The 20202-nt window shown below is 33.8% G+C and overlaps 4 protein-coding genes across 5 annotated transcripts; 2 read left to right on the forward strand and 2 right to left on the reverse strand.

The window, feature by feature from the left end:
* The first annotated feature begins 336 nt into the window (after positions 1-336).
* LOC111310266 (glutathione S-transferase L3-like) lies at positions 337-4794 on the forward strand. 2 transcript variants are annotated; one of them, XR_016330331.1, is made up of 11 exons: positions 337-673; positions 1262-1336; positions 1478-1538; positions 2393-2479; positions 3281-3379; positions 3459-3558; positions 3636-3709; positions 4026-4133; positions 4280-4360; positions 4428-4547; positions 4714-4794. XR_016330331.1 is itself a non-coding variant. In XM_022909552.2 (10 exons), exons 1-10 carry the CDS (start codon positions 339-341, stop codon positions 4437-4439), a joined length of 1032 nt encoding a protein of 343 aa, XP_022765287.2. In that variant the 5' UTR covers position 338; the 3' UTR covers positions 4440-4794. The 2 variants fall into 2 exon arrangements, 1 of the variants encoding a protein (XP_022765287.2); XM_022909552.2 differs by having other exon boundaries at positions 338-673; positions 4428-4794.
* LOC149513349 (uncharacterized) lies at positions 490-5233 on the reverse strand. Its single transcript, XM_089748368.1, has 2 exons — positions 4945-5233; positions 490-627 (listed from the first exon to the last, which is right to left on the reverse strand). Exons 1-2 carry the CDS (start codon positions 5231-5233, stop codon positions 593-595), a joined length of 324 nt encoding a protein of 107 aa, XP_089604494.1. The 3' UTR covers positions 490-592.
* LOC111310265 (CDP-diacylglycerol--glycerol-3-phosphate 3-phosphatidyltransferase 2-like) lies at positions 5148-7981 on the reverse strand. Its single transcript, XM_022909550.2, has 7 exons — positions 7412-7981; positions 6699-6796; positions 6533-6583; positions 6288-6401; positions 6146-6202; positions 5920-6005; positions 5148-5788 (listed from the first exon to the last, which is right to left on the reverse strand). Exons 1-7 carry the CDS (start codon positions 7848-7850, stop codon positions 5668-5670), a joined length of 966 nt encoding a protein of 321 aa, XP_022765285.2. The 5' UTR covers positions 7851-7981; the 3' UTR covers positions 5148-5667.
* A 2925-nt stretch (positions 7982-10906) lies between these two features.
* Positions 10907-19947, forward strand: LOC111310267 (uncharacterized). The gene is made up of 18 exons (XM_022909554.2): positions 10907-11309; positions 12207-12276; positions 12721-13344; positions 13458-13637; positions 13752-13865; positions 13957-14015; positions 14899-14965; positions 15104-15155; positions 15265-15357; positions 15534-15617; positions 15736-16160; positions 16981-17042; positions 17348-17417; positions 17882-17962; positions 18061-18162; positions 18697-18821; positions 19192-19309; positions 19467-19947. Exons 1-18 carry the CDS (start codon positions 11236-11238, stop codon positions 19608-19610), a joined length of 2544 nt encoding a protein of 847 aa, XP_022765289.2. The 5' UTR covers positions 10907-11235; the 3' UTR covers positions 19611-19947.
* The last annotated feature ends 255 nt before the right edge of the window (positions 19948-20202 follow it).

The raw sequence follows: 20202 nt of genomic DNA on the forward strand, positions 1-20202 counted from the left end.
AGTTTGATCAAATGTGACATTGATCTAACATGTGTGATGGAACAATTACAGTGAACTTAAGCGGGGGTTTGGAGTTTAGTTTTATTTGCGTTACAGTATAGTTTGTTACAGTATAATTTATCTCGTTATCAGTTAAATTTAAATATCAATTTTAATAAAATTTATTTAATATAAATTTTTAATAAATTATTTTTAATTATAATTATCGTAATTTTTTTAATCTTAATTACAATAATTTTTAGTATTATTTTTAATTTCATCCAAACGCAGACACTGAGGAGTATTTTTTTTTCTTTTCAAAAAATAAAATAAACAAATTTCATTTTTATTTAAACAATATGACAGAAAATAACTATCCGAAAGGAGTATCCGACCAACCAACAATACACACTTGTCGCAGAAAAAAAAAACCCAAAGACATGGCTGCTTTGAAAGTATGCTATGCTTGTGGCATTGGCCCTGGTTCCTCCTCCTCAACCTTGACATGTTCACCAATTCACACAGCTCCATTCTCCTCCAATCAAATTAGAAGAATCTTACCCAGAACCACAGGTTCATCTTCATCTGTCCTGGTCCGTGCAGTTCTCTCTTTTCACTTTCCAACTCCCTTCCCATTTTGCCCATTGCCTGTTACAAAGAAAGCTACCAGGTTATCCCCAGCAATGGCAACTGGGTATGTTATAGTTTTCTGCTTTCCTGTCTTGTAATAAATTGTCTTCTTTTTTTTACTTAATGGTGTTAGCATCACTTAGTTTTGTTTTGAGTTTTACAACAGAAAGTAGCAAAAAAAAAATGGGGTAAAGCTGAAACTTCAGGGTAAATTCCATTGAATTTTGCCAAACTAATTCCCTAATATTTAACCTATGAAATATCTTTTATCCTATGCAACTTGATTTTTTTTTAACTCTTTTTCACGTATCTGCAAGCCATTCACATAAAGTTACATAGTGATTATAGAATCTATCATTTAATCACCGAGAATTCCTATGAACTAAGAACTCTTATCCACTAATTATATTTCCTTGTAAACAAACTTAATCATCAAATAAATTTCTAACCAATAATCAGACACCATACCATATTACCAAAAATAATAATAATAATAATGGTGAAGTGACAAAATGAATATGGACAGTCTTTTCTTTGTAGTCTAGCCAAATTAATTGCTTTTAGAAGTTAGAACATTGCAATTTCAATCTAGAATCAGTTCCACATTTTATTTCTAAAACCAAGGATAGTTAATTTAACTCTCTACATACAGAAATATCCAAGAGATTCTTCCAGCAGCTCTTGATTCCACTTCAGACCCACCTCCAATCTTTGATGGAACAACAAGGTTTGTAAGAAATTTACTTCACTTTACTTCAATTACTTGAACTAATACTGAAATTTTAGCATTCTGTAGTTGAATTTGTTTCTTGATTAGTTTCAAATGTTCATATGATTTTTCAACCAATGTGAATTCTGTTATTTGAAGGTTGTATATATCTTATACATGCCCCTATGCACAGCGAGTTTGGATTACTCGGAACTGCAAGGTTTTCTCTATAACTCTTCTCCTTTTCTGGGGTTTTATTGGTTTTATCCTTTATTTGGTTCCTGTGAAAAGTAGGAAAGGAAGTGAAATATGTTATTTACCCTGCCCCATCTTTTAGCCAAATATTTTTTGTTTTCTTCAATGATCCTCTTTCTAGGGTTGCAAACAAGTCAAATTGCTCAGGAGATATTCGGGTCTGATTTGAAAAAACTCAAACTCAGACTCATTTATTGTAAAGTTGAGCTTGAGTTATTTGAGTAAAGAGTCAAATTTAGTTCGAACAATTTAATACAGACTCGAGAAGCTCACAAGTCTAATTGAGTTTAATCGAGCCTTTTGTTTTATATAATAAGTAAATGACAAAATATAATAATTATGTCAATATTTATAATTTTAGCGGGCTTATTAGATTCTATTGAGCCGAGTTCAAGCAACCCAACTAAATTACAAACTGAGCTTGAGCATGAAAAATGAAGCTTGAGTCAAGCTTTGAGTCTCGAGTTTTTGGGTTCAAGCTTAACAGTATCGACTTGATTACACCCCTATCCCTTCCTTCTTCCCTTCCTCTCTCTATGATAAGAAAAGGCTCCCAAAAGGCACTCTCTCATCCTGCAATGCCAAGTCTGTGTAGAGTTTTGTGATTTAGTAGGGAATTATTGTTTTCTCAGGCCTTTAGTCATAACTTCAAGTCTTATGTTCAAAACTGTTTTCATATCTTTTCCAAGTTCCTATTGCTTCTCATTATAGGGTTCAGGACTGTAAATGTAGCTCTAAGCCAAAACTAATTTTGCCTCATTTGTTATTTTACATGTTGGATTGAACACTTTCCTTATTGTTTACAATTTTGAAAACCAGGGATTGCAGGACAAGATAAAATTGGTTCCAATTGATCTGAAGAACAGGCCTGCTTGGTACAAGGAGAAAGTCTACCCGGCTAACAAGGTGAGGCCACATATCTATGCACCATGCGGTATGCTTGACGAGATGTCTGAACACTGTGGACAATGACATAAGATAGTTGCATATTTTCTTAATATTTTTTGTTTAGGGTATCATAGAGGCCATAGTCTGGGGATATAAGAAAGAGTTGCAAGTGTTGAGATTCGCCTCATAGACCTATTAGATGTCACCTTTTAAAAATGATTGTACGAGTCAACTGAGTTAAGTTTTGAATTCATATTTCTTTATATTTGTTTCTAGAACACTCGGTAGAAACGAAATTGCCGTTACTAATGAGGGTTTTCTAATGATGGCAATGGCTAACAAGAGCATCTCTCAGAAAAGGATAAGAAAAATGAGGGCTGTTATAAAGTAGCATTTCAAGTTCATGGATTTTTCTTAAACATTACTTGGTAAAACAACTTTTAATTTCATTCAATGGAATTTCTTAAAACCATTATCTGAACTGACCTGATAGTGCATACGCTAAAACTGACATGACATACAAAAGATCATCAAAATAATGACCCAAAGAGGGAGATGGCGGTATGTGGAGATTAAACATGAGATGATAAAATATATGGAGAATGAATTCGGAGTTTAGTTCGGTTGGTACATAATATCAACCTAAAGAGGTGGCATTCAAATGTCTGAGATTCAAATACCAGTGCCTGCAACTTGCTCCTTTATCCTCGGGCTACAGTCTTTTTTTGTAAAAAAAAAATAGAAAATAATGTGAAAGGACCGAGAACTAACACTCTGCAATTTTCTTTTCTGCACTAAGTTATTGGGAGATCTGTGCAGGTGCCAGCATTGGAACACAACAACGAAGTGAAAGGAGAGAGTCTTGAATTGATCAAGTATATAGATAGTAACTTTGAAGGGCCTTCACTTTTCCCTGATGTAAATTCTTTAAATTCCTTGATTAGTTGTTTGCTAGCTTCATAGGTTTTTTTCTACATGCTTATTCTCTATATGACAGGATCCTGCCAAGAAAGAGTTTGCTGAAGAGTTGTTCACCTACATTGACTCATTCTATAAAACAGTGACTTCTACATTCAAAGGAGATGGAAACGAAGCTGGTGAGTCCAACTCTTATTTCTCTTCATTTGGAATATGTAAATGATATTATGTGAACCTTAACCATAAACTGCACTAGGTGCCGCATTTGATTACATTGAAACAGCCCTTTCCAAGTTTGAGGGACCCTTCTTCCTTGGGCAGTTTAGTCTGGTAAGTGAATCTTTTGTCTGTCACAGATATTGTATATTTTTTCAAAGAGGAGTTTGAAGCCCGTAGACAGAGAAAAGGAATTGCAAATTCCAAAATTTAATCCCCAGACCTGTTAAATGCAATCTCTTAAGAATGGTTACATAAACCAATTAAACTAAATTCCAGATTTATAAAAATTACAGCTTTGCTAGTCAGTTGGCGATATGCTCTTAATTTTCTAGTATCAGAAAGTAGAGTGTTAAACATTGGCCTATTTTTTCATGAACGAAGTCACTTTTGATCACATGGAACAAAAAATGTTTCCTGTCGTTTTCAGGTGGATATGGCTTATGCTCCATTCATTGAAAGATTTCAGCCTTTTTTGTTGGAAGTGAAGAAGTATGACATTACTCTTGGCAGGCCTAAACTGGCAACTTGGATTGAGGTATTGCCAGATATTATTTGTCTAAATCTAGAAAACATGTTCAACGTTGAAATGACTTTTCTAATCTATCGGACTGGAATGTTGTACCAGTTTGGGTTTTTTTTTTTTTTTTTTATGGATTTTTATAGTAAATCTATGCTTGGCAGGAGATGAACAAAAACGAGGGTTACAAACAAACCAGGCGTGATCCAAAGGAACTTGTTGAGAGCTACAAGATACGTTTCATGGTACTCCATTTTTAAAGCTTAAGCAGTATCGAAAATTCTCAGTTTCCCTAACCTGTTCCCTTTGCAGGCTCAGCTTTGAACAACAGGTATTCCCTGTTTGTCCTACTCTGCAGGCTGAACTGTGAACAACGGAATTCCCTGTTTGTCCTACTATGAAATCATCGTATCAAGTCTGTTATTTCCAATGGTACTTCTAGTATTCTCCACTTCAAATCCTTCCTTCCCCCAATCAAAAAAGGAGAAAAGAAAGACAAATTAGAACAGTTTTGCATAATGACTGATGTAATCTTACGATAACAAGAACTCCCCTTGGATTGAAATGGTTGTTTTATTTGTGACGTTTTTGCCTGCAGGGGTGGGCAACCAACTATCTTTGTCCAACAGAATTCAGGATATGCCATTATTAAAAACAATGAAAGAAGTATTAACCAGAATCATATCTCTCTTTATGAAGCTATATGCATGTAAATCTCTCGTGTATGGCCAAAAGTTGATCAGAGTATCATTAAAATGTAGTTATGCTTGCAATCCAATCAGTTACTGCATGTAGAAAAGCATCACATGCGAATGCAATGGCAACTTACCATGGAGAGTGTGACAGAGAGAACTACATCCAATTGCTTTTGACGAAGATGCTTTCTGCTCAAGAGCCTTCCAATAAGAATAGAAACTGCTCAATAATCTGGGGAAGCATAGCCCTGCTCTGCTGCATGCTGAAGATTCAAGGACTTGAGAGTTTTCTGATATCAATTTTATAATCAATTCATCATCATAATATAAAACAGGGTATGAAATTTTGCTATACATAATATGATCTGCCTCAAATATTCTTGTGTATAAGCTGTAAGCAGCTACTTGACTAGTAATAGTCATTTACACTACAATGGCACGGTAAGAGTTTCTTCATCTCTAGTTGCAGTAGCAAATTACAGCATAAATTGTGCTTCTATTGGGACTCAATTTACTTTAAGGACCCGGCATCCTCCACAAAAATAGAAGATGCCTCATTCCAACTTCTAAACCCTCATCACAAATATATCAACCCAAAAATATTCTGAAACTTATGAAATAGGAACAGCCCACAAATATATTAATACTACCCTCACCAAAACAGTTAATTAGAAAAAACTTTGATAGTTGTGAACTTCGAAAGAAAGGACTTTCTCCTCAATCCAGTGAAATATAGAATCCAGCTTCACGCGTGTGCAGATGTTTGTCAGAAAGAACATGAAGTAACATGAGAGATCAGCCACAAACAGTCAGCACCAAAAATTTGCAAGCAAATGCAACCCAACAGGTAGAGATAACTACTTTAGTAATACTTTCCATATCTTCCTCATATACACAGCTAATGACATTATGGAAAGCCCCGCTGAAATATAAAGCAAGATAACGCCTGAAGCTACTAAAACCCCAGGTTCTCCGAGACTGCATAAAGGGAAAAAATAGAAAAGAAAAGAAAAAAAAAAAAAGAAACAGTCAGATCCTAAAAGAATGATTCAAGCAGGCTTATTGGAATTTATCATTTTCATGTTGGTCAAGGAAGCAATTTAATAAACCTGGTATCTCGTGTAGCCAGAAGGATGGTTAGTGCAGCCATCTGTGTGGCAGTTTTCCACTTCCCCAGATTATTTACCGCAACAGCCTGATAATATGTATCAAACTTAAAATTAGCTACAACCAAAACCTAAGCATATCCTTATGAGAAAAAAAAAAGCATCTAAAAAGCCTTTTATTTAGAAGTAAAATACGTTGTTGATTAACATCCATGGGAGAGAAACATACCTCTAAAAGCTTACTATTTTGAGAAGCAGCCCATTCCCTAACGGCGGACATAGTTATCTACAAATAAATTGCCAACTATTTCTAAGATATGCACAACTAATTCATAAACATATAGAAAAATATGGGCTATAGTATATATTACCTCCCTTCCGATAATGGCAATTGACGGTACAATGAGTATCCATGGCACTTGCCCAAACATAGCAACATTCAAAGGTCTTGAACATAATAAGACCAATGTAGCAGCAACCATAAGCTACAATTAACAGGCATGCTATCAGATGAAATGCTCAATGGTTAAGACAAGTTAATACATAACTTTAGCAATTAAACTGTATAAAAGAAGCACTTAAAAGTTCAGAAAATAAAAAGGAAAAAAGAACAGACCTTGTCAGCGACTGGATCCAAAAATGCACCAAAGACAGAACGTAACCTCATCTGAAAGACATAATAAATATTTTACTCAGATCAATTATAAATAGTAACTATAAACCAAGAGGAAAAAGAAAGGCTTCCATTGCAATGTAACGAGGGCATGTGGTGGAGGGCATACCTTCCGAGCAATGTACCCGTCAAGCCAATCGGTTATAGCAGCAGCAATAAATATGCTAGTTGTAGCAGTCCTTCCCCACCAACTATCGACATAAAAGGCTAAAGAGAAAAAAGAAAACCATTTCATTAGTCTCTTGGATCGCAAAGTTTTCACATTGGCAATGCAATTAGCAATTTCCACTAAAAATTCAAAAGCACACCAATCCATAGATATCTTATACCAACTAAACCACATTACATTGCACGGTTGCACCCTATCAACATTGATCACAATTCACGAGTGCGGAGATTTCAAATACAAATAAAAGCCGTAACTTCCAAAAACATATCAGAGTTATCAGATTATGACTCGATGAGACTCGGAAATTACAAACAAAATACCCTGACATACACATAATTCATGAGCCAAGACTCGATAAGCAAACCAGGCTGACCTAAACATAACCATAATGGTTACGCATGTTACGTCTCAAGCAGACATCAAAATCACAAACATATGATCTAAATATACAAGAAAAACCATGGAAACTTTAGTTATTATCCAAACATTAAACAGATCAAAATTAAAGGTCCAAACAATGGAGGAAACAACAAAACCTTATTGCATTACATTAAAATTGAAAAGCATTGTCAAATAAATCCAAATCTAACATCACAATTCACAAATATTAAATTAAAATATTGATAAAGAAAATTCAAGAAAAGAAACTTAACTGAAAACCAGCAACGGCACGGCGGCGACACGACCCAGGGTTAAAACAGTGGGCAAAGTTAAAATTTGGGAAGAAGAATTATTAGGAGAAGACAATTTAGGGTGGTGTTCTTCTTGTTGTTGCACCAACGGCGACGTTTTGGAATCCGAATCCATATCCACAATAATGCCGTTAGACCCGGAACCCGACTCGTTAAAGGCTCCTTTATTGTTTGCTGAGGAGGAGAAACAGTTGGGAAAGGCGAACCTACTAAAAGGAAGTAGGTTTTTATTGGGAATGCTAAATTGGGCCGAGGGTGAGAAAGGGGCTATCATGCGCCGCGTTAGTTGGAGTGAGGGTGGAGCCCGGGTGGTGGCGGTGGTGGTGGTGGTTATGGTTCGGACCAATTTGCTTGGCTTCACGTAGATTGAGGCCGCCAGGCTCAGTTTCAGCCCTAACATTTTGGACTTCCTTTTTTCCTTTTCTGGGTTCTAATTTTTTTCCATTTACGTGAGATTAAGGTTATTTATGGAGTTAGAGCTTCACATCCCTCATGTCTGCCGACTTTTGGTCCCTTCGAGAATTCCGCTCTCGTTGCCTACCTTGATGCCTTTATATTATTCTTTTTCTTTTTCTTTTTTAAATTATTTAATATTTCTTTGTTCCTTAAAGTGGGTCAGTCTGGCATTGTCCAATGAGGCCAATCCATATGAAAAACCGTCTTAAACCTAATAGGCCTAATAGTCTATACTCTTGAAATTGAGCCCAAACACTTCCCAACTAAGATATCCTTATCGGTTTGATGGCCATCTAAACTTGTTAAAAATATAGCATATCATTTATAAATTTTTTTAATTTTATAATTAATTAATTAATTATAATAAAAATTTACGTTAAGATTCATTATTTGAAGTGTAAATTTTATATGATTTTTTAGATTTTTTAATGAATTCTAATTAATGTTGAATTATAAATGATGATATGTTCACATTAAAAAAGTATAAAACGGACAATGTTGTTTATATCTAGAGGTGTTTATGGACTAGGTTGTATCGTGTACGGGCAGGACTTAGATTTGATGTTAATAATTTATATATTTACTCAAATATGATCTAATCTAAAATTTTGAATTTTAAATATTTCTCAAGTTCGATCAAAATAAAAAAAAATTAAAATCATCCATTAAACTTAATTTATATAATAAAAATTTTAAAAAATATTATTAAATTAAATTTAATGAAATTATATTTGATTTATATATATTAAAAATAAAAATTATATACAAATTACTTTTATTTTTAATTTTTATATATGTGAATTAATTTATATATAATTCATATGTATATATAATTTATATATATGTAAATTAAGGTCAAGATGAGTAGAGTTTGAGTTTTAAATATTTTATTTAAGATTTGACTCAAAATTTGAATAAATTTAAAAATTTATACTTAAATTTATTTAATAACTTTTATTTTTTTTTATTTACATTCTCTCAAAATTTAAAACATTTCTTTAAATTTGAGCAAATAACTTAATTTTTAAATAGGTCTATTTATGCCAAAAGGGTTGGCATGTGACTTTGATTAGGTTAATTAGTGAAAGTATTGAGTATTTCTAGACCTTTTCCTTTAAAAGTGTGCAAAACTGAATGATTGTCTCTTATCCACCCATGAATTTAAACTTGCCCAATTAGATAATAATAACAATAATAACCATAGTGGTGGCAAGTGTCTTATTTTGACAAAAAGATAGAAAGCACATCAAATTTATCAACGCATTCTTTTTATAATAGTAATAATAATATAAAAAGATTATCAATTTTATGGATATTTATTGATATTTGTCTAAGATTAATTAAATTTTTATTTTTAAAATGTTTTTGCTAATGGAAGCATTAAGAGCATTTAATATTATTATATTAAGTAATATATATTCTTCAATGCATTGAAATTCTCTCATTAATTTCATTCAATTGACTTGTTTTAAAAGACGAAAATCACTAAGATCATATCATAATAAATTGTTAATTTAAAGTTTAAAACTATTGACATGCTAAATCGATTTAATTTACTTGAATAAAAGACATTTCTTTACTAGAATAAAAAAAAATTATAATAAAAAAAGGGTTTTGTCTCGATTTGTAAAAACATAAAAATAATGTTGCAAAAAGGAAAAAAAAAGAATTTAGTTTATCCTCTTTTAATAATGGCATGAGAAAAAGAAAAGGCAAAAAGCGTAACTTTTTTGTTAGTATCCGTAGTAAGATTCATGGTCATGGGCCTACATGTTATCGCAGACCCCACTTCTTTTCAGTGCAATAACTATTCTGACGGTGATTTCTAACATTGACATTATTTTATTTAAAAAAAAAAAAAAAACTTTGACAAGAACATTTTATTTTCAAGTAAATATTTTCATTGCCGACACTTTGCCTAATTATTTTTTGAGTAAAAAAAAGGACAAAATAACAATATACAAAAACTTTCATTTCATTTTGGTGATTATTTATCTCTATTATATTAATTAAGAAATAAAAAATTTTAACCATCACTTTTATCCTAAAAATAAAAAAAAAACAACTTCATAATACTATTTTATACATCATATAAACTCTTAAAAGACATAAAATAATTTTTTATTGACGAAAAAAAAGAAAATATACAAAATAAAATTATAAATTTTTTTGGTAAAAAAATTTAAAAGTAAATAAATTATTTAATCTCTCAACTTATGATAAGATGTGTTATAATTTAAAATAAGTGACTGTAAATCATGTATTCAAGATGATTCAAATAAATGATCATCGATGTGATTCGAATTTAAGATCTTTTCGTCAATAAAAATAAATATTAACAAATTAAATCAATAATTTATTGATAAAATTAATACTAAGAGTGAATTTTGAATTAATAGTAAAAGTGAATTGTATCCAAAATCTACGATCATTTTATATGATTTTTTTTTAATTTTAACTCATTTGTTATATAATATATACTAATAATTTATGCATTTTATTCTAAAATTACTATTCAATAACTTTCTACGTGTAACTTAATTCATTTTTTTTCTTTTCGCTAGTCTCCTAAATAATTGAATTTAGCATACATATATACCTTCTTTGTCTCATTATTTATTTATTTTTAAAAATTTCTTAAAATTAAATATTTTTTATTTTTTGCATTAAAAATTATAAAATTTAAATTTTAATATTAAATTATTAAAATCAAAATTTTTTAATTTCATAAAAATCAATAACATTAAAAAAAATGAAGGAAGTAATATAATAAAATAAACTTTACATATTAATGAAATTTAGGGTAATATGCACTTTAGTAGTTTAATTATTTATACACTACGTAACTATATTTTAGCTATAATTATGATTGTTTCTATTTTAGTCCTTTTAAGATTCAACTATTGTATTTATTTTTATTTTTATTTTTATTTTTATTTTTATTTTTATTTTTATTTTTATTTTTCTGGTTAAAAGATTTGCCGAATCCTGCCTTTCTCCGTCTTCGAACTCCGTGACAGAAAATCACCCATATGGTGATAATGTGACGCTAATCTCGTTATCGCCCTTTTGCATGTGCCGGCCTTCCCATCACTGTCCTCTCTCTCTCACTCCCTCAGTTCCCTTCTACCAAACAACGGAACCGAAACTCCCTCTCTCTCTCTCTCTCTCTCTCTCTCTCTCTCTCTCATTTCCTTTTATTTCTCTTCCATTGTTTTTCCGTTGCAGAAATTCAACCAAAACAGACAAATCTCCGAAAGATACTCTTCTTCGTCTCCGACCTCAAAATCTCACAGACCAATCAAATCGATCCACCTCACCCACACCAAATGAGATCCTCCGCCACTACCGTTATAACAGCCGCCAAAGCCGTAAATCCCCTTATAACATTCGAACACAAGAGGTACGCTCTTCTCGCCACGCGTCCCTTTGATTTCTCTCTCTGATCCTTGTCAATTTTGATCAGATCTTTTTTTTTTTTCTTATTTTCTGTAAATTTATTTGACTGGTTTTGACTTCGAATTTTTTATCCGTGATTCTTGAAATTTTCATTTATGGATTCTTGATTTGGATTTGACAATGTGAAATGTGATTTAATTCTTTGAACAAATTTGAGTGGAAAATATGAGCATATGTTGTTTTCAAGTGTAACTTTGGCAATCTTTGGAAGCCTATTGCAGGTAAATTCAAGCTCGATTTTGATTGAATTTTTCTTTTTTTCTTCTTTTACTTTGATGCATTTGAGTTAAATTTTTCGTGATCAAGATCTTATTGAATTTGATCATAATTTAGTTTAGTAATTGACGAATGTGGTGGCTGGTTGCTAGAGATTTAAGTTAGTTTTTGCTGAGAACATTGTTTAATTCAGTGATCTTTCATTGAATTTTTTAATGGAATGTGGTTTGATTTTTGAGCAAATTGAGTGGAAAATGAGTGATGATAGAAATCAAAGTAGTTTAGGTTGGACTAGGATATGTTGTTGTCTAGTGTAACTAGGCAATGTTTGGAGGAAGATTGCAGGTAATTTGAGTTGTATTTCAATTAAATTACATGCCATTTCGCTTTTAGTTTGGCTTCGTATTTCTTGCTGTAGATTTTATTTCGCAATGAGTTGTATTGATTTGAATTTGATAAGTTTAGGTTAATATGGCAAGTAATTTTAATTTTAAGCTAGTTTTTGCTTAGAATGTTGTGGAAATTTGCAATCTTTGTTTGAGCTTTTCTTTCATGGAATTATATATTGTTAATGTGAAGATTTTGTTGAACTTTTGGGGGTTATTAAAGCATTTATTGTTGACAGGGATGCATATGGATTTGCGGTGAGACCTCAGCATGTGCAAAGATACCAAGAATATGCTAATATCTACAAGGTATTTTTCTTGACTATCTCTGCGTTTATTATTGCCTTTTATTTTAAGCTCATCACCTTCTTTCAGCTGCTGACGAAAAAGAAAATGATGATAAAATGCCATCTCATATATCATGCTGAATGTTGAATAATGTGTCTCACTCTCTCACTTAGTACAGAAATGGGTGATAATGTGTCATAGAGTTATTCTCTGAAACAACAGACTAACTTAAGCCAATAAATTCTGTTAAGACTTGACATATTTCCTTTAATCCTTCTTCTCTTTTTCTTTCTCAACCTCTCTCTCTTCCACATTGTTACTGGTCCTGAATGATAACAATTTCTATAATTCAGAACTTTGATTTATTTTCTTTGACTAATTTCTGGGCAACTGAATGGAGATCAAAGGAAATAATCTCAACTAAGAAGAATAAAGGTTATATCCTGTCTATTTCCATGACTTTAGGAAGAAGAGGAGGAAAGATCAGATAGGTGGAATGATTTCTTGGAACGCCAAGCCGAGTCTGCTCAATTGCCTATCAATGGAATACCTTCAGAGGAAGGCAAGGAGGCCTCACATACTGAAGTTGCAGACGAATGGAACAATGAAGTACAGGAGGGAGCTGTGGGAGATGATATATGTGAAAAGAAGGCTGATTCTGATAGTCTGTCTGACAATGATACAGAAAAACAGAAGGTACAGTCTGCACCGGAGAAAAGAGTTCATCAGATCCAAATATGGACTGAAATTAGACCGTCCCTTCGGGCCATTGAAGATATGATGAGTAGTCGTGTAAAGAAGAAAGGCAGTTTATCAAAAAATGAGCAAGAAACCTGTCGAGGGAAGCTGTTAACTCCTACTGAAGCTGGTAGAATCCCAAAGGGGGCATCAGAGGAGGATTCTGAGGATGAATTTTATGATGCAGAGAGATCTGACGCAGTTCAGGATGCCCCTACCAGTGACAGTGTGAGTACCACAACAGGTGCTGATGCTGCTGCCAATGCAGCTCCAACAGAACCTTTATTTCCCTGGAAAGAAGAGTTGGAAGTTCTTGTTCGTGGTGGAGTGCCTATGGCTCTTAGGGGAGAGGTATTTTATTTGATGTCATCATTCTCTTTTGATTTTCCACACTCTTTCTCTTCCTCTCTCTCTCTCTCTCTCTTTCTCTCTTTCTCTCTCACTCATGAACTTGTTCATTACAGCTTTGGCAAGCCTTTGTTGGTGTGACGACACGTCGAGTGGAGAATTATTACCAGGATCTGCTTGCTAATGAAACTAACTCTGGCAACAACACTGAACAACAGAGCTTCCAGTCAGATAGTAAGGGTTTATTCACAAAGTCCCTATGTGGGCCTGAGAAATGGAAGGGGCAGATTGAGAAGGTTGTTACCTGTGCAGTTTTCTGATTTCTGTATTTAGTTTCTTCAGCAGCTCCTGCTACTTTTTGTTTGGTGTTATTATTGAGTTTACTAACTGATTAGTGGTTTTAAAAACAGGATTTGCCCCGAACATTCCCAGGTCACCCTGCTCTGGATGATGATGGTAGAAATGCTTTGAGACGGTTGCTTACAGCCTATGCTCGACATAATCCCTCTGTTGGGTACTGTCAGGTAATAGGTTCAGAAATATGTTAGCCATCGTTATGCTTGCAGTATTCAGAAATATGTTAGCTATAATCAAGCTTTGGTTTTTCTCATGCAGGCCATGAATTTTTTTGCTGCCTTGTTACTCCTCTTGATGCCTGAAGAAAATGCCTTCTGGTAAGTTTGGATACTCAGTTGAGAAAATTCCTTGCAAATCCAGTATTCCTTGTTCCATCTATTAAATTCATTTTTTAAGGTTACAAATTCGAGCATATTTTGTTGCTGGAACATGATTTGCATGTTTTCTTATCTTGTTTATTTGGTGGGATTCTCTATTTTTTAGTGGCAACTGGCAAGCATGGTATCATTTAATTTTGGGTAAACCTCACATACATCCCGTATGGTTTAACGTTTTCCCACTTATCACCCCTGTACTTTTTTTCCCATTTAACACCCTGAGGTCTTATTCCGTTCCCATAGGGGGTTATGGCTTTAACATATTTAGGAAATGACACAAAAATCCCCTTCTTTAATTTAAATTTTCAAAATTGTCATTAAACCTTTGAAAACTAAAATCTTGAACCTTAAAATATAAAAAGATCAATCACAAATTTAAGACAAAAAATAACAGTCAATAATATGATTCAACCGGAAAGAAAATAAATGGAAACGAATCTAGACTTTTTGGAGAGGCTGGTTGTTGGAGAGGATAAGAGGTTAATGGGAAGATATTCTGGAAAAAAAAAAAGAAAAAGAAAAAGAGAGAAACATACATGAAGAAAGAGAAGAAAAATGAAAATAGATCCATAATAAAGAGAGGGTATAATTGAAATTTCAAGTTAATTAATTTGGGCATGTGATAAAAATGTGAAATATTAACAACGTAACCCCTTGTGGGAACGAAATAGGACCTCAGGGTGTTAAATGGGAAAAAAAGTACAGGGGTGGTATGTGGGAAAGCATCAAACCATATGGGGTTTATGTGGGGTTTATCCTTTAATTTTAAAAAATAAGTTCAAGATTGGCTTTATATTCTTCTAAGTTCTGGTATACATTTCAGGACTTTGATGGGCATTATTGATGACTATTTTGATGGCTATTACTCGGAGGAAATGATTGAGTCTCAGGTAATATTTTGCATAACTCTTTTTCTCCTTGTTGGTTGATTACCACCATCTGCTTTCTCCTAAATGAGAACAACAAAGTGGTTGATGGAATAATTATGCTTTAGATAACCTTCCTGGTAACTTGTGGCCTTTTGTTAGGTCGACCAACTTGTTTTTGAGGTGTTGGTGCGCGAGAGATTTCCCAAACTGGGTTTGTTTTTTCAATATTTGTTCTTTTTTGTGTTTGAAATTTCCCAGATGTTCTCTTTTCATTGCCTTTTTTTGGCAGTTTATGATTGACATTTTTGTCTTTATTGCAGTCAATCATCTAGATTACCTGGGAGTGCAAGTTGCATGGGTTTCTGGACCATGGTTCCTTTCCATTTTTATGAACATGCTTCCATGGGAAACTGGTTAGGTTTCATGCTGTCTTTTAGCAATATTTAACTAGTTGAACAATTTATCACACTATTTGACATTTTTTCTTATGGTTGGTGCCTTTGTTGCTAGTTTAGTGATGTTGCACTCACTTAACACTTGGAATAACCAGTGCTTAATTATAAGCTTCCTGATGGATTTCTCCTTACAGTACTTCGAGTCTGGGATGTACTCCTGTATGAAGGAAACCGCGTCATGCTTTTTAGGACAGCACTTGCTTTAATGGAGTTGTATGGTATGGTGTAAAAGACACACGAGTGTTTTGACTTTTATGATATCTTAGGTACTTGAAGCCTGAAAATAGTTACAAATGAGCTGTTTAATCTACAAAATTTAACTTAATTTTCTTACAGGTCCTGCACTGGTTACAACTAAGGATGCAGGTGATGCAATTACTTTGCTACAGTCATTGGCCGGCTCAACATTTGATAGCAGTCAACTTGTATTGACAGCTTGTATGGGTTACCAAAATGTAAATGAAAAAAGATTATGTGAGTTAAGAGAGAAGCATCGGTCAGCTGTAATAGCTGCAGTTGAGGAAAGATCAAAGGGGCTTCAAGCTTGGAGGGATTCTCAGGGCCTGGCATCTAAGCTATATAATTTTAAGCATGATCCCAAGTCGATGCTTACGGAACCAAATAAGACAGGACGACTGGTTGATTCACAAACAAATGGGGATCTCTCTTGTTCCGAATCTGGATCAACGAATGCGGACGAAGTTCTTATTAGTCTGACACGAGATGCTGAGTTGGATGCTGTTCCAGATCTTCAAGAGCAGGTTGCATATACATTTTCCCTTTCATGAGTACCATATTTCATTGTTTAATATTGCATTTTGTCTGTGAGTGGATGATCTTTCTTCCTTATCCAGTAGAATAGACCTATTTTGCATGACCACTTATATGTTTTGTTTGCCCTGAAAATTAGAAATATATAGATATTTGAATAATGTGATGTTGTATTCTACTCTTATATCCTGAGTTTTATTTTTCTAGTTTAATATGTTATTGACCAAACAATGGATATAATGGTCCAAGATTTAACAGAAGATATTGCCTTAAAATGAGGTTCCGAAGGATTTATGTTGCCAATCATTTTTGGTTGGATCTAGGGTTTAGTTAGTTAAATAATTCTTCTATTTTTCATACTGCATGCATATGTGAGATTATGGCATAAGCTCTCTTTCTAGTGTTGGATTTCTTAGAGTCAGAAAAATTATTTGCAAAAGCTGTCTAGTGAAATTTCTAATTGATCCTGGAATTCATATGAGGACTATTATTTTGCCATGTGTTATAAACTTTAAATGACAATCCATTTATCTGCCTGTGTGGATTTGTTGCATTGATTTCATATACACTGAAACTTTCCACCTTGATTAACATGAGTCACACTAATATTTTTTGGCCTAAACCAAATGTTAAGGGATGTCACTTGTTGGATTTATATGGAGTAATAGGCACTGGCAAATTGAAGATATTAGGAGTCTATAAATCGTACTCAATTGTATTCTTCACTTGCTGGTGTTCATGCATGACATTTTGTTGGCCTGTTTTATGATGTTCTTATATTCTTAATTTCTTATAAACAATCATGTGCAGGTTGTGTGGTTAAAGGTTGAGTTGTGCAGGTTGCTGGAAGAGAAAAGATCAGCTGTCCTCAGGTTAATAATTTTTATCATCTCTATGGTTTTCATGTTTTGCAATCTTCTGTTTGCTATAGACTGTAATGGAGACCGTGTAATTTATTTTGTTGGTCACATATTTGTTACTCACTTGCTCTTTACCTCTCTTATACATGGACGTATCTTAGCTACGTTACAATGGTTTATAAATTGGATATCTTTGACTACTTAATCTTTGCATTTTATGCTGGAATTCTTGGCTTATCTGTTTTAAAATAATTCTTCTGCCAAAATAACCCCCGATGAATATGACACTGATAATCTTCCTGTCTCATTTGTGTCAGATCTGAGGAGCTGGAGACGGCTTTGATGGAAATGGTTAAGCAGGATAATCGACGTGAATTGAGTGCTCGGGTAAACTGGAATATCTTCGTTACTGGAAATTCCTTTGACGTGAATATAAATTTATAATTGTTGTTCTTGCATGTTTTCCATTTTTCCTTGCCCAAATTTTATGGTCGATTTTCTAACTTTTTCTTAGAACCATTACTAAACTACAAGTCATTCCCTTGCTTGCAACTTATTTTTCTTCCTTTTACCTGCCACCTTGGCCCTCTTAATGGAACTGTATTTGGATTCTAGATGTGCATTCTACCTTTAGCTACTACAGAATATATAACTTGATTTATGTTATTACCATAACTTGCAAAGACCTGTGTTTCTGGTTGTCATGACTCATGCGTGAATCAGTGATAGACACTAGACAGTTGGCTGGTAATCTATATGCTTTGATTTTTGGTTTTTCGTTGACTTGGTAGTTGCTAGGTGTTTGCTTCAGAGGAATATATTGAATACTAATATCTGTTTCTGATCTTTAGGTGGAGCAATTAGAGCAAGAGGTTGCTGAGCTTCGAAAGACACTTTCTGAGAAGCAGGAACAAGAAAATGCAATGCTTCAGGTTTGATTTGTTTTTGTCTTGTTTAATTAGTGGAAGATTATCATCTTCACTTGTTATAAATGTTTTGAAGATCATGAGATTTGTCACACATTTTGTAGGTCCTAATGCGGGTGGAGCAGGATCAAAGGGTAACAGAAGATGCTCGCAGATTTGCTGAACAAGATGCAGCTGCACAAAGATATGCTGCTCAAGTGCTTCAAGTACTTACTGTGATCAAAGCTCTCGTTTTGCTTTGCAACTGTCATCAGTAAATATTTGCTGGCAGCAATTTTTCCTTTGGTTCTTGAGTTGAAATTAACAATAATATTCATTTGGCCTTATGATAATGGTTTGAAAACTATAGGTCTTTTAATCACTTATCACTAGAAACAAATTATCTTTTTCAAAATACTGCAGGCAGGGGAAGAATGTCTTAAATGCATCTATTGATTTCGCGAAAAAAATCATTGCAAACAAGAAAATATTTTAGTTGCCTGTCAAGCTGTTATTAATCAAACTCTGGGGCTTTACTCAAAAAAATGTTACTTATGTACTCTAGCATAGAAAATTTGCTAGAATATGCTCTTTTCCATTTCCCTATAAAAAGTTTCCCCTCAAACAAACCTTACTTATGGAACTAACATTGTTTTGAGTTCTTAATCTTTTTTCTGGGGAGAAATATGCAAATATTATTATTATTTGTATTTTTATTAGGCTCCATCTCTGCTTTGGCTGTAACTTTTATGTTAATGCAGGAAAAGTATGAAGAGGCCATTGCTTCGCTTGCCGAAATGGAGAAAAGAGTGGTAATGGCAGAATCAATGTTGGAGGCTACCTTACAGTACCAGTCTGGACAAAATAAAGTTCAACCTTCTCCACGGTGCTTAGTCAACCTTTTGCCAATTTCAAACCTTTTATGCTTGGGTGAAACATTTTTAGTTGTGTTGGGTGTTTATATATGTTGGGAGAGGGGGGGGGGGGGGGGTATGGGGATGACTCAATAAATTGTGTGTGTGTTTTTTATATTTCTTGCAATGCCATTCAAAAGCTATGTTCTTCCCAATACCTATTTTTAGTCTCCCTTTTTATTATCTGCCCTCTTACCGCCAGCACTTAACTAAGAACTGGAAGAAATGCTTTAATCTTCAGCACATCATCTCTATGTAAAGATGTTGCGAGCTTCTATTTTATTTTTCTGCTCATCATGCTTCTGGATCGGTTTCTCCCTTCTAATAAATATAAGTTTGCAGATCATCACATCCAGATTCACCATCATGCAGCAATCAAGAGCCCCAACAAGAAATCCCTACCCGGAAGATTGGTTTACTTTCTCGACCATTTGGACTTGGCTGGCGTGACAGAAACAAGGTTAGTTTTCACACATTTACATTCTTATAAGTTGTGGGATCATCAGATGATGGCTCTACTCGATTAAGCTGTTGGGCTGGCTTACAATCGGGACAACTAAGAAATGAGCGATCAAGAAAGATGTCAGATTGTTAATAAGATTTATTGAACAAAACAGGGAAAACCCATTAATGCTGATGTGCCAAATGATGGGAAGCCCTCTAATGAGGGTCAGAATACTGAAATCGAGCAGAAAGACATTTATGCCAAGGAAACGAATGGCAAGGACGCGAACAGCGTCCAAGTTCAAGATAAGAAGTGAGACTATTGCCAGTTTGTCATGTTAATACCTGCATACATATCCTTAATTTTTGTTGCCTCTAATTCTTCATTCATTGGCCTCTAGTCGATAATTTTTCATTTACATTGGCAATTCAGGAGAGTAGTAGCTTTGCTTGTCTGTAATTTTTGACTTGAAAACCGATATAATGCTCATATCCATAATTGTTTGTTCGTTCATTGGACAGTAATAATACTAGTTCGTAGTACTAAAGATAGGGAATCAACTGTAAGTATATGGTACGGGTTTTTTCTTTTTTTGGTAATGTTTGCTTCTCTGTAGATATTTCAAATCTTAGTGCATATTTTTCATTTGTATATTTCTGCACTCTCTTCTCTCTAACAGCTGACTTGATAAGCCGTATTAGATTTTGTCTGAACAGATCTAAGATTAACTTCCGTCTTCACGTGGGATTGAAAGCATGATATAAGGGTAAGCATTTTCCATTCGTTCAAGAGGATTACCCAAACCGTGGAGGGTAACTCCTTTCCTGGAGAGAATATATTATAGTTGTGATTAGGGGTGAAAAAAGTCCATACAATGAGAAGCTTATCAACCTTGATTCGAAATTTGT

The sequence above is a fragment of the Durio zibethinus genome, chromosome 19 (genome assembly GCF_047325235.1).
Source record: "Durio zibethinus cultivar Kanyao isolate XHJ-2024 chromosome 19, ASM4732523v1, whole genome shotgun sequence".
NCBI lineage: Eukaryota > Viridiplantae > Streptophyta > Magnoliopsida > Malvales > Malvaceae > Durio > Durio zibethinus.